The sequence below is a fragment of the Sinocyclocheilus grahami genome, unplaced genomic scaffold (assembly GCF_001515645.1).
Source record: "Sinocyclocheilus grahami isolate Dianchi unplaced genomic scaffold, SAMN03320097.WGS_v1.1 scaffold2138.1, whole genome shotgun sequence".
In the NCBI taxonomy this organism is placed as follows: domain Eukaryota; kingdom Metazoa; phylum Chordata; class Actinopteri; order Cypriniformes; family Cyprinidae; genus Sinocyclocheilus; species Sinocyclocheilus grahami.
In genome coordinates, this window is record NW_015507317.1 from 11,557 (window position 1) to 24,172 (window position 12,616).

General features: G+C 40.5%; 1 protein-coding gene across 1 annotated transcript; it reads right to left on the reverse strand.

Annotated features, from left to right (window-relative positions):
- Positions 1 to 3,002: 3,002 nt before the first annotated feature.
- Positions 3,003 to 7,962, reverse strand: LOC107574181 (interferon-induced very large GTPase 1-like). Its single transcript, XM_016260645.1, has 2 exons — positions 6,643 to 7,962; positions 3,003 to 6,050 (listed from the first exon to the last, which is right to left on the reverse strand). Exons 1-2 carry the CDS (start codon positions 7,945 to 7,947, stop codon positions 3,003 to 3,005), a joined length of 4,353 nt encoding a protein of 1,450 aa, XP_016116131.1. The 5' UTR covers positions 7,948 to 7,962.
- Between the last annotated feature and the right edge of the window lie 4,654 nt (positions 7,963 to 12,616).

Below are 12,616 nucleotides of genomic sequence, written 5' to 3' on the forward strand. Positions count from 1 at the left end.
TTTTTGACTGGCATGGGGTAGTTTTGTCATGCTGACCTGGCAACCCTGACTGCATGGAGCTGAGCAAACGCTTTCAATTTAGTGTAGCAGTTTGTTTTCAATCTGAACTAAATTATTTTTATTTCTATAAAAATGCAAAACAACAATGGGGACAGTGCCGCGGTGGGCGAGTAATGTCATCGGTGTACGACCAAACACAGTAACAATGACTACAGCAGCAAGCCTAGTGTTTATGTAACTCTATCATTCTTGTTATGTGCCAGATCGCGGGATGGCGGGACTTGTGTTATATTTTTTTGACCGTCCACTCGCCCGCAGTAAAGGTTAAACCTCCCGTTCCCGCGAGGATCCCAATCCCAGTCCCAATGAAGCCCTCTACTATCAACTGAGGGTGGCCTTTAAATCCATCTGTGCCCAGGGCACCGCCGCATCATAATCCGGCCCTGGTTGTATTTAATCAATATGAAAGTGTGAGTGTTGTATTGCTGGATATCAGTCATATGATCATCACGGTCCAATCACAGCCACCATACTGATATTCAGATCAACAGCACTCTTACTCATGAGATATGTATGAAATATTGGTAACATGGTGAAAGCGGGAAGATCCAGACCTACAAGAGTAACGTTTACTGACTCCCATCACTAAAGTGAACTTTGGACCAGTTCTCCTCTCTCCACACAACATGCTCCTCAGCAGAGGAGAGTCTAGCCTTTTGATTCTTTCTGCTGATGAGAGGCTTGGTCACTGCAGAGTGCACTTTCAGTTCAAATTCTCTTAAACATGGAGCCACTGTATGCAGAGACAGATCCTTGCCCTTTTCAGTGCTGAATTGGCGAATAATTGACCTATCGGTAAGCCCCGCCCCCCTTAGTTACTGTTGCTCCCTCGGACAAACAAACGGAGCTGCTCAATGTCTTACAATGACAGCTGTCAGTGTGAAAACCTTGTCCCACAATGTTTTTGCACAATTTTGGACACAGAAGGGCCACCATTCAAGTGGGAATTAAATATTCCATGGAGGGATATATAAAAGATTTTAAAATAAATATGGTGGGTAACTCGAAGCGAGGGTTCACAGATCACAATGCAAGTGGGAGAAGTCTCATATTACAGTCGTCACGATCGCAGATGACAACATCCTGGATCAACACTGTTCATGTATTGCAGGGTACGATTAAATTAATGTACATTTAACCAGTTTAATATGGAGAGGCACTGAAATGTAGACCTTCGTTTATGTGTTTTTGACTTAAACTGTACATGATGTGAGAACAGTTGGCTATTTAGGTTTGTAATAGCATCGACTTACTAACTTTAACGTTAGCTGGTTTTAGCCAGAGATTAAATGCAAGATGACATTAACATTCTGCTTGAGCAGATGAAAATTGTAACTTAATGAGAGTATGACAACCAGAAAACGAATGTTTCCGTCTTCATTGGGATTGGGGTTGAATGCTTAGGGACATTTTGCTCCGTTTTGTTTGGGTTTAGGAAATGTAATAAAATAAATTTTAAATAAAATATGTTGCCCATCCTCTCAGGATACCTGGAATCAGTGTTACAAGTACCACAGACACATAGTTTTTCCATTTTCGTAGCATAAACACCATCAAACCGATGAAAGCTTCAGATCTTCCAATGTTTCTCTATGGCGCTAAAACCTAAAGATGTCCGAGTTGCGCTCCCCGCGCAACTGATACTCTACTGCCATTGGCTCATCTTCCTTCGAGGGGAGGGGTTTACCGCTAGGTCAATTCCAGCTGCAGTGTGGAACCAATTCCCCGTTGAGATTCTCAGCATTATCCTGTCCTCTCGTACATTTGTCTTTCGTGGATGACCAGCCTTTTTGGGGGGACTTGAATGAGTTACTGACATTGTAAAGATGCACTATTCTAGAAATCACAGATTCAGAATGCCCATTATCTGGTTTAATCACCCTTAGTAAACGCATTTGTTCTCAGTATCCGGGGAACAGATATGGTCTCTATAGAATGGACTACATAAGCCACAGTATCATTTAAGTGGGAGGAACATCAGAACTGTAATTTGCACTACCTTTCAAAAGTTTGGGGTTAGGAAGATTTGAAGTCTTTGTAAGAAGTCTCTTTGGCTTACCAAGGCTGCATTTATTTGATCAAAAATAAAATAAAAACAGTAATATTGTGAAATATTTTTTACAATTTACAATAACGATTTTCTATGTAAATATATTGTAAAATGTAAATTATTGCTGTGATCAAAGATGAAGACGCATCATTACTCCAGTCTTCAGTGTCACATGATCTTCAGAAATCATTCTAATATACTGATTTGCTGCTCAAGAACCATTTCTGATTATTATCAATGTCTTACCATTATCAATTATCAAAAGTTAGAGTAAACATTTCAGAGTCTGTAGGCCCAAATTCTAATAAATGTGATAAAGATATTATGAAATATCTTGTAAAAAAAATGTTCTTCCTCATTTTTCATACAGACCAATAACACAGACCAAGCTCACTAAACACAAAACTTCTGTGAAGAAAAAGTTCCTAGCAGTGAGTTATGTTCAGATCAACAGGTCAGAGACATTTGATTTTAAAACACTTTGCACAATTTTGTTTTTTCACACTTTTCTTCAACTGTCTGAATACCAGCACTGAGTTATAACAATGTCACCCCATGTTTATATATTCAAACGTCTATCATTAATATCCTTATAATTAATCTTGATAGAGATTAAGCTGTTTTGATTAGTAATAAACCATAATATACATCATTCATTTAGCTTTAACAATCAGGCATATGCTCAGAAATATGTTGTTTTGTAGTTCAGATCATGCATGTGGAACTGAATCTTGTCTTTAATCCTCTTCTGTTGTATTTGATAAAGCTCTGCTCTTCTGAGGTATAAATGAGCTCAGAGTCTCACTGATGAATGTAGGAGAAACTCATTTCTAAATGTGATCTGAGGAGCATCCGAGAGGAGACGTAAGAGTGACATTCTTTATCTGCTCAATTACATGTACTGATTCAAACTTTCAATAGCAGCCTGTTTTGAGTATGTTTTCCATTCATCTGGTATTTTAAAATATCCTATTGATGTTTTATTGTAGTATTTCTTCAGATATTTCTGGAATCTGCTCACAAACCACTTCCAGTAGAGCAGTTCGGAGAGATCAGGGGTGATGCTCCAGTTTGTATAAATTCCTCCTGCATTTCTATATTCTCTCCAGGAGACTGACTTTTTAGAGTCATTGGGATAAAAAGATCGATAACTTGCTACTGCTGATGTGCAGATGCTAATTGACAAGTTTGTTGTATTCCTGTATTTCATCCCTTTTAGTCCAGTAACACGATGGAAAGGAGTACTGTGTTTTCCAGGATGGTTTTCTATGGTGTTGGTGCAGGTGGCTCCACAAAACGGACACTGAACCCAACAGCACTGACAGAAGTGATCAATCAGAAGCTCTTCTGGCCTGAATTTATAGTCCAGTTTTTCATCAAATGACTTTGTGTTGAATCTACTGTTGATATCAGACATTATAGCAGGAAGTTCTTTTTTTATCACATTTTCCATGAGGTTGAAATCTTTAACACCATCATGTTTGACTCCACTGAGGTCCTTTTCAGAGAAGATCAGCTCATCTGAGAGCTGCTGTGTGAAACTCTTCAACCACAAACCAACATCTCCTCTGCTCTCTTGAACAAGTTCAGTAGATTCATGTGCTGCTTTCATGATCTTCTGCTGCAGGAGTTTAATATTCTCCTTCATCTTTGGCAAAACACTGACACTGAACTTATCAGTGATGTACTGACTCACTTCATCTCTTATGAAATCCTTGAAATGATCTCTGGAATTATTAATGTAGTTCATGTATTTGTCAAAATCCTCCTCTTCTGCCAGTGTCTTCAGGATGTGTTTCTCCAGATTTGATCTGTTTCCATTCAGTGATTCACAGTTTGATCTCATTTCATCTGTCAGATCTTTGGCAGTCTTCTTGTAGACGCTCTGCTCAATGGGCTCTTTGAGTTTCTGACAGATGATCTCTCCAAAAATGGCAGCTGAAGCAGCTCCATGACAGTATTTCTGGAAAATACTATAGTACTCTTCTCTCTTCTTCTCAACATATATTTCAGGATCATTGGCGTCTCTGAACAGTCTGTGTTGGTCAGTGATCATTTTGTTTGCTCTCTTACAGATGGAAAGAACCAAATCCATGAAGAATTCATTCTTGAACACATATTTCTGATGTTCTGTTACTCTTGTCTTGACGTAGTCTATGAGTTGTGTAAGGCAGCTTTTATTGTAGCCCATCTTTGAAATGTTAAATGACTGAATCATGTTGTCTGTCTGCTGAATAACATCTGTGACTAATGATCTTATTTGGGCTTCATGCTCTGGAGACAGAGTTTCTTTTGCTGTTCTGAAAACCTCATTTTTCTCACTGTTTGTGAAATTTTTGCAATTTACATAATCTGAATAACTCGGCAAAGTGAAGATATCCCTGGTCTCCCTCCAGTGATCTATAGGAGCACTTTTATAGTTGTCACTGAGAATCTCTCTCACATCTCTCACGATATCAATCTCTTTGATTGGAGGATTGTCTCTGATCTTCTTCACACTTTGTTCCCAAAACAAATCAAACTCTTTCTTCAGTTTTTCTTCATCATTTGCTTTGTCTCGGAGTTTTAAGGCAAGTTCTTTGCTCTTTTCATACAGAGTGTTTTCATGATGTGTCCTCTGAGCATCAATCTTTTTCTTTAGGTGTGGCTGTTGAAGAATCTCATTTAATTTCCTCTTTGTTTCTCTCACAATGTTTTCCTGAAGGTCTCTGATTTTTATTTCAAATGATGTTTTCCACTGAATCAGTATATCTTTATCTCTGTCTTTCTCAAAGAATTCTGACATTGATTTTTTCACTTCTTCACTTGTCTCCTTCATTTCTCTTTGAAGGTCAGTTTCCTCAACCTCATTAATTATTTTATATTCTATTTTGTTGTGTAGTTTGTTCTCAGTTTCCATCATGGCACTGCGAAGACTGCAGGACCACTTCCTGTATTTAGTCTCCAGTTTCCTGTAAGCTGAAATCTCCAGAGAATTTCTGAAGCTGAAGATGAATCGTTCCTTCAATAAGTCTGTATAGAACTTTTTAATATAATCGTTGAAATCTTTCAGCATTATTCCATGTGATTTTGATGCATGAATTATTATAGTTTCCTTTAAATCTTGAATGTTCTCACAATAGTTTGGGTTTGGTGGTGCCATGGGTGGGTTTCCTTCCCAGAGATGAGCAAAATACTTAACATCTTTCTGAACATCAAATCTACTGATATCGCTGAAACTTTCTGCATCACATATTTCATCGTTAGCAGCGAGTTTTGTCATTTCATCCAGTGTCTCCTGCAGTCGTCTCCTTCCCTCCATGTTTTTCTCTCCAGTTGTAACGTCTGAAACGTTTTGATGCACAAACACACAGCTGGAATTCAGTCTGATCTTCTTCATCCTCAGGAAGGCCTGAACAATAATCTGAAGAATGTCCTGCATCTCAGATGGGTTTTCTCCAAAGATGTTGATCAAGGTCAGATTTGCAAGACCAACAACAAATGTGGCCAATTCACTGTCATGATGTCTTGTTGATTTTCCAGCCAGTTCTGGAGCATAAAGACCTTCAGTATCAGCAACCAGAATATAGTCAAAGTTCATCTGTGTTTTCATCTCGTCTGACACTCTGAGCAGCTGCATGAAAGCTCCTCTGGTGCACCTGCCAGCACTGACGGCAAACTGTAGTCCAAACATTGCATTCAGCATGGTTGATTTCCCAGTGCTCTGAATCCCTAAAACTGACAGCACAAAGACTCTCTGGTCTCCCAGTTTCTGGATGAGTTGATCTAGAACAGCAGAGATCCAGATCACAGGCACATGAGCAGCATCTCCATCCATCAACTCCAGTGGAAATCCAGAGATCATCATCTCTGCTGCAAGACTCGGGAGAGAAGAGAAGTGAAACTGCAAGTCTTCCTTGTTCTTCTTGACAGATGAACATGATTCGTAAATCTGGCCAACCTCCCTCATGACGTGCTCCAAACCAAAGGCTGCAGCTTGAAGTTTGAACAATAATCTGAAGAATGTCCTGCATCTCAGATGGGTTTTCTCCAAAGATGTTGATCAAGGTCAGATTTGCAAGACCAACAACAAATGTGGCCAATTCACTGTCATGATGTCTTGTTGATTTTCCAGCCAGTTCTGGAGCATAAAGACCTTCAGTATCAGCAACCAGAATATAGTCAAAGTTCATCTGTGTTTTCATCTCGTCTGACACTCTGAGCAGCTGCATGAAAGCTCCTCTGGTGCACCTGCCAGCACTGACGGCAAACTGTAGTCCAAACATTGCATTCAGCATGGTTGATTTCCCAGTGCTCTGAATCCCTAAAACTGACAGCACAAAGACTCTCTGGTCTCCCAGTTTCTGGATGAGTTGATCTAGAACAGCAGAGATCCAGATCACAGGCACATGAGCAGCATCTCCATCCATCAACTCCAGTGGAAATCCAGAGATCATCATCTCTGCTGCAAGACTCGGGAGAGAAGAGAAGTGAAACTGCAAGTCTTCCTTGTTCTTCTTGACAGATGAACATGATTCGTAAATCTGGCCAACCTCCCTCATGACGTGCTCCAAACCAAAGGCTGCAGCTTGAAGTTTCTCAGATATTCTCTCAAGTTCAGTCTGTTCAGCTTTAAGTTGTTCAGGTTTATCATGATTCCCCCTCAGTTTTAGGATCGTTGAACATTTTTCATCATATTTGTGATGTAGAGCAGAAAGATCAGCTGATGTATGTTCATCCAGGAGGATTCTGAGCCATTTGAGGAAAAACGTCTTGTTTGTGGTATCTGAGTTCATTTCTCTAATAAAGAGCTTCATAAACCTGCTGACATCAGATTTATGCTGTTGCTCACGGATTTTCTTCATTTCCGTGTGTTTCCTACTGAAGTCCATTTCTGTCTCATCTGCTCGAGGTCGATGTAGTTCTTTGTTCATCTGACTCCACTGATGCCACAGTTTCCCCTGATGAGGCAGACATGATTCCTTGATTTCTGTCAGATCTTTCTTCTCCAGTAAACTCATCATCTGCTGTGCTGCTTCTCTTCCTCTCCTGCAGTCATCATCATATTCCTCATCTACTCTGATATCTGTGTGTTTGGACACATCTTCAAGTCTGAAAGTGGAAGATGATCCCAAGAGACACTTATTTATTACTCGTCTGAGTTCTTCAGATACATCTGACTGATTTCTGCCTTTCAAACCGACTTTGTATCTTCTTTTTTTCATCTCGGTTACAGCAGATTCATCCTTAGTAAAAATACAAATGAGTGGCTTTCTGTTCCTGTACAGGTTTTGGATCTTTTCTGCATGTCTGTCATTCCTGTCCAGTCGTGGTAGAATAATAACATTTACTGAGGCCATTTCAGTGAGGATCTGCTGCTGTTTCTCATGTTCTCCTGCATCACCGTGTAGATTACAGAAAGCAACACAATTAGTGAATTTATCTGTGTTTTTCCCAGAGGGGCAGAACCAGGCGATCTCCACCACTCCATCCATCAGGACTCTGGTTCTGCTGCCGCCTGGGCAGTTCCGGTGGAAGAACGTGTTGTGTTTCTCATTGATCAGACTGTTCATCAGCTGAGACTTAGATGAAGACACGGAGCCAAACCTGAAAAAAAACACCATTGGAGTTTGTGCCTTGTAGATCGGATGGGTTTGACTGATGACCTCATTGTTGGTGTTTCTCATCTTCCAGCTCTTGTTGATTTGTCTGAATGTCCAGAGAGGAAACTCAATCTGCTGTGTGAATGGATCAGGAACAAGCAGAGGCAGAGCGTACTGACACTGGGACAGTTTAGTGACCATCAGCTGCTTCAGGAAACCATCCGCACAATGAAACACGACCATCTGAACATCCATTGGGTGGATTTGCTCAGATTGACTTGTTCCTGTTTTTGACAAAGAGATGTTAAAAACATCATCAAAAATATCATTCTCATCTTCAGATGAGTCATTGTCTCTTTGATGAGTTTGAGACTGTTCGTTGGTTTCTATAGTTTTAATGTTTCTTGCTCTATAGTTCATCATCAGCAGTTTTTGTATGAAAGTCTGAATCATCTCCTCTTCGGTACAAGACTCATAGGATTGTAATGAAGTTATCTGAAGAACATCTGCAGCTCTCAGTTTATTTAAGTGACTGACATCAAGATGGAGTTTGTGAAATAAGGTATACATTTTCTTTAGTCTTGTCTTGTTGTAGGTGTTGATTTGGACTGACTGCTGTTCCAATGTCCTTTCCCCCTGTTTAAAAAATAAAAATGATAATTTATAAACATTTTTAAATCAAAAGGCATCTTCCGTCTTTGGAAATGTGGTGAACTTCAGTAAACTCTTTGTCAGCTGTGAACTCAACTTTGACTCCTCATCCCCATTGTGCAAATTAGTATCTTTACTGGGTCAAGCCATGATTCCTAACAGTAGTTCATGCATTATTCTTAATTTTATTCATAAAGAACAAAAAAGCTAATTTGAAGAAGATTGAGATGAAACTCTATATTTTTTTGGAGCAATTGCCTCAGCTGTAGGATGATTTCACTCGCAAGAAACACGCATTATTCATTACCACAGTTTGCACTTTTGCACTCCATTTCGCTTCTCGTGCCTTTAAAACAGTGCACGTAGCTTACACATAAGTCTATGTACAGTCTACCAGGTAAAATAATAATGTATAAAAAGCCAACTCTCGGGATCTTCAGGTCTGTATTACCATACAGGACAGTACCACAACCTGGCAGCAGCTGGAGGGTGGCATAATGGCAGGTTATGCCATCTCTCCACTGGCATTCACTATGGCAATGGAGATCATAAATCAGGCATCCCATTGGTTGCCTGGAGAGGAACATTTGAAAAATGGGTTGCGTCTCCTTCCAATCAGGATGATATGACTTCCATCACAATGACTAAAACATGCACTAAGTGGCTGCTGGATAAGCTCCAGGAAAACATCAGATGGGCACAAATAGAGATTAAACCCGGAAAATCTCGCAGCATCTCCATTGTCAAAGGCCGACTTACTAATGACATGTACTGTATAGCGGGAGAGCCCATAACATCGGTCATGGAAAAACCCATCAAAAGCCTTGGACGTTGGTACACCGCAGACCTTAAAGACTCAAAAAAGGTGGAACAACTCTTGCAAGAGACAGTCAGTGGACTCAAGAGAATCAATGGTACAGCTCTTCCAGAGAAGTTGAAGCTGTGGTGCTTCCAGTTTGGTTTGTTGCCACGGCTTATGTGGCCAATTTCCATATACAAGCTCACTTTATCTCATGCCAAGCACCTGGAGAGAATGGTGAGTACACAATTGAGGAAATGGATTGGGCTACCAAGATGCCTTAGCAGCATAGGGCTGTACGGCAATGGAGCTCTCTCTCTTCCTATTTCAAGCCTTGTGGAGGAGTACAAATGCACCAAAACGAGGCTGGAGATGACGCTTAAAGAATCCTGTGATCCCTGCGTAAGAGATGCTGCTCCAACATTGGTGACAGAGAGGAAATGGAATCCAGTTACAACAGTTGCTGATGCAAAGGCAGCCCTCAGACACCGGTATATTGTGGGGCAAGTCCAATATGGTAGAGAGGGTCTTAGGTTTGGAATAATAACACCTAAATGGCAAAAGGCAACAGCAAAGGTACATCAACACCTGGTGGTGGAGGAGGTAAGTCGTCAGGAGGAAGCAACTAGATGCGCTAGAGCAGTCGCTCAATCCCAACAAGGCCGCTGAATGAGGTGGGAAGGTATAAAATGGCGTAAAATCACTTGGAGTGAGCTGTGGAGCATGGAAACCAAAAAGCAAAATTTTATCGTGAGAGCCACATATAATGTGCTGCCCTCTCCAACAAACTTGCAGGTATGGTGTGGACAAGACCCAGCCTGCCACCTGTGTGCAGCCCCGGCAAGCCTCAGACATATCCTAGTAGGTTGTAAGACCAGCCTGACACAGGGAAGGTACACATGGCGCCACAATCAAGCACTGAAGTGCTTGGCGGCAGCAATAGAGACCAAGGGAGTGCCAAAAAACGCCATCCCCCAAAATGCCAAGAATACCTTACCAAAAAGGCAGTCCTTTGTTAGGGAAGGGGTGAAAAAGCAGGCTAAGTGCCTGTCCCCTGACGCAGGTCAGCTGAATATAGCCAGGGACTGGGAAATGTGAGTCGACGTAATCCATAGACTCACATTCCCATTTGAAATTGCAGTCACCAATCTGCGACCAGACCTGGTTCTCTGGTCCAACTCCAGTAGGATCGTCATAATAGTCAAACTGACAACCCCTTGGGAAGAGGCCATTAACGAGGCCTTTGAAAGGTAGAAGGTGTAATATGCCAACTTGGCAGTTGAGGCAGAGGAGTGGGGCTGGACAGTGAAAGTATACCCGGTGGAAGTGGGCTGCAGGGGCTTAGTGGCTAGTTCCACTATAAGGCTGCTGAAGGAGTTGGGCATCAGAGGACAGGTCCAGCGGATGATAGTCAGGGAACTGGCCACTGTCACTGAAAGAAGCAGCCACTGGCTGTAGCTGAAGCGGATGGACACAGTGTGGGCTTCCAAATAACCATGTAACAAAGTGACACACACCTGGGTCTGATCAGCCTGTGGTGGGCCTGCCTCGGCTGAGGGTGTCTTGTGATAAAGGGCCGAAACACCCAATGAGGCTGGGGCTGCATTGTTGCAAACACCATATAAAGGTCATTGGCAACATCAGCTCAACAAAAGGTATCTTTCACCCAGGCTAAAGTTCGCACAGAAACTGGGATCTGATTGACATCGGATAAGGTGTCTCACTGGCAACATCCATGAAAGATAAGTACACATCATGTACAGCATAACATATCATCAAAACGTCAAGGATCCCCACCCGATGAGTGCAGTGAAGAATTGTACCTTCTTCATGTATCCATCTTACCATACTAGTCCTTTTTCTTATTGTTCCCCAGTCATGCATAAAGCAATTGTAAATGCAGGACTGATTATTGGGTATTGAGGCAAGAACCACAGACAAGGATTAGGCCATGATCCTGGATTCTTGCTGAACCAAAATCAGAGCGTGACAATTGCTGTGTCTTGCTGTGTTCTGCTCACAGCGAAGGAGAACATGTTCTATAGTGCGGCTAAATGGTGCTGAATATTGGGATCATAACAACTAGTCCTATCATGCAAACTAATAAATTTAGTTTCTCAAAATATCTTAATCATGCTCTAAAAATGCTGGGTTAAAAACAACCCAATGTGGGTGATCTTGCTTGGAAGAACATTCCAACGTGATCTCATGAGTATTCGTGTGTATTTTTACGTAAAGTATTGTTCTATTAAACATACATTTATTTACATTTTAATAGATACTGAAATGTACAATATTGGCATTTTGACAACATATAAAACATAAAATATTTACGTACAACTTTACAGACTTACAAATGAATCCTTATGAATATTGAAATCACTGCATTAACATTTAGATTATATTGAAATCATTTGTCATATCAATGACATTATGTTTTCAATTGCATTTATTAAGTTTTCTTATTTACTTTATATGAAATTATAACATTTTGTTCTGTTCTGTGTGATTTCTACTGCCAGGCCATTTTGAAGGATTTCATAATGTTGAGAAACAAATAGTTCTCAGATAAATATTTTAGAATAGAGTTTCCACTGGCCAAATAATATTTTGATCGTTTTTAAACAATTTATATTAAAATAAATGTATGCAGTTTTGCTGATAAGGTGAACTTCTTTTGGTAACACTTTAGATTACAAACAGCAATGTACTGTGTAAGTAAACAAAATTTACAGCGTAACTTTTTTGTAATTACAGTGTACCTATTCTGTACCTCGGTGTAGGTATAAGGGAACAATATGCGAAGTTTGGGGAATAAAGGAGTAATAATCTGTAAAATTACAAATTATTTCTACTGTAAGTATTTTGAAACTAAGGGGTAACTATTCTAATATTATGTGGTATGTATGACCTAACAACAATCTTATATTTGCAAGCGATTTAGCAAAAACATGCACTGTGTACTTTTTTATAGCCTGCACATATAAAACACGCTGGTAATTGTTTCAATCCAAACGCTCAGTTGAGTCTGTTGGGTTAGGAAGCTGGCTTGATTTGACCCAATTTGGGTTGATATCAGTAATATGTAACCCGATGTTGCTGGGTTATGAATGTGGAGGACGTGAATGAGAGCATGCAGCAAGTCACGTGAGTTCAAATGTAAACGGTTCTGTGTGCGACAAAATCCGTGACTGCGGTGCTTAAGATGGGAACATGTGTGGAAAATAGGAGAAAACTAATCGAAGCGCAGACGAGGGACAACTTTGAAACTGTCTGGAGTGTGTTCCTTTAAAACGGCAGCAAACAGCTGGAATGGCGCATGAGACGAGTCTATCCGTGTTTGCGGCGCTTATGACAGGAATATATGTAGAAAATACAAGAAAACTAATTGAAACGAAGAGGAGAGAGATTTTTGAAACTGACTGGAATTTTTAAAACTGGAGGTTTTTGTCCGAGTATGTTCTCACAACATTG

Bases quoted from the DNA above. Each gene is read 5' to 3' on its own strand.
- LOC107574181 (XM_016260645.1), bottom strand. From the start codon at position 7,947: ATGGATGTTCAGATGGTCGTGTTTCATTGTGCGGATGGTTTCCTGAAG. The intron at 6,051-6,642 runs GTTGGCCAGATT...GTCATGAGGGAG, and splicing joins TGGAGCACGTCATGAGGGAG to GTTGGCCAGATTTACGAATC.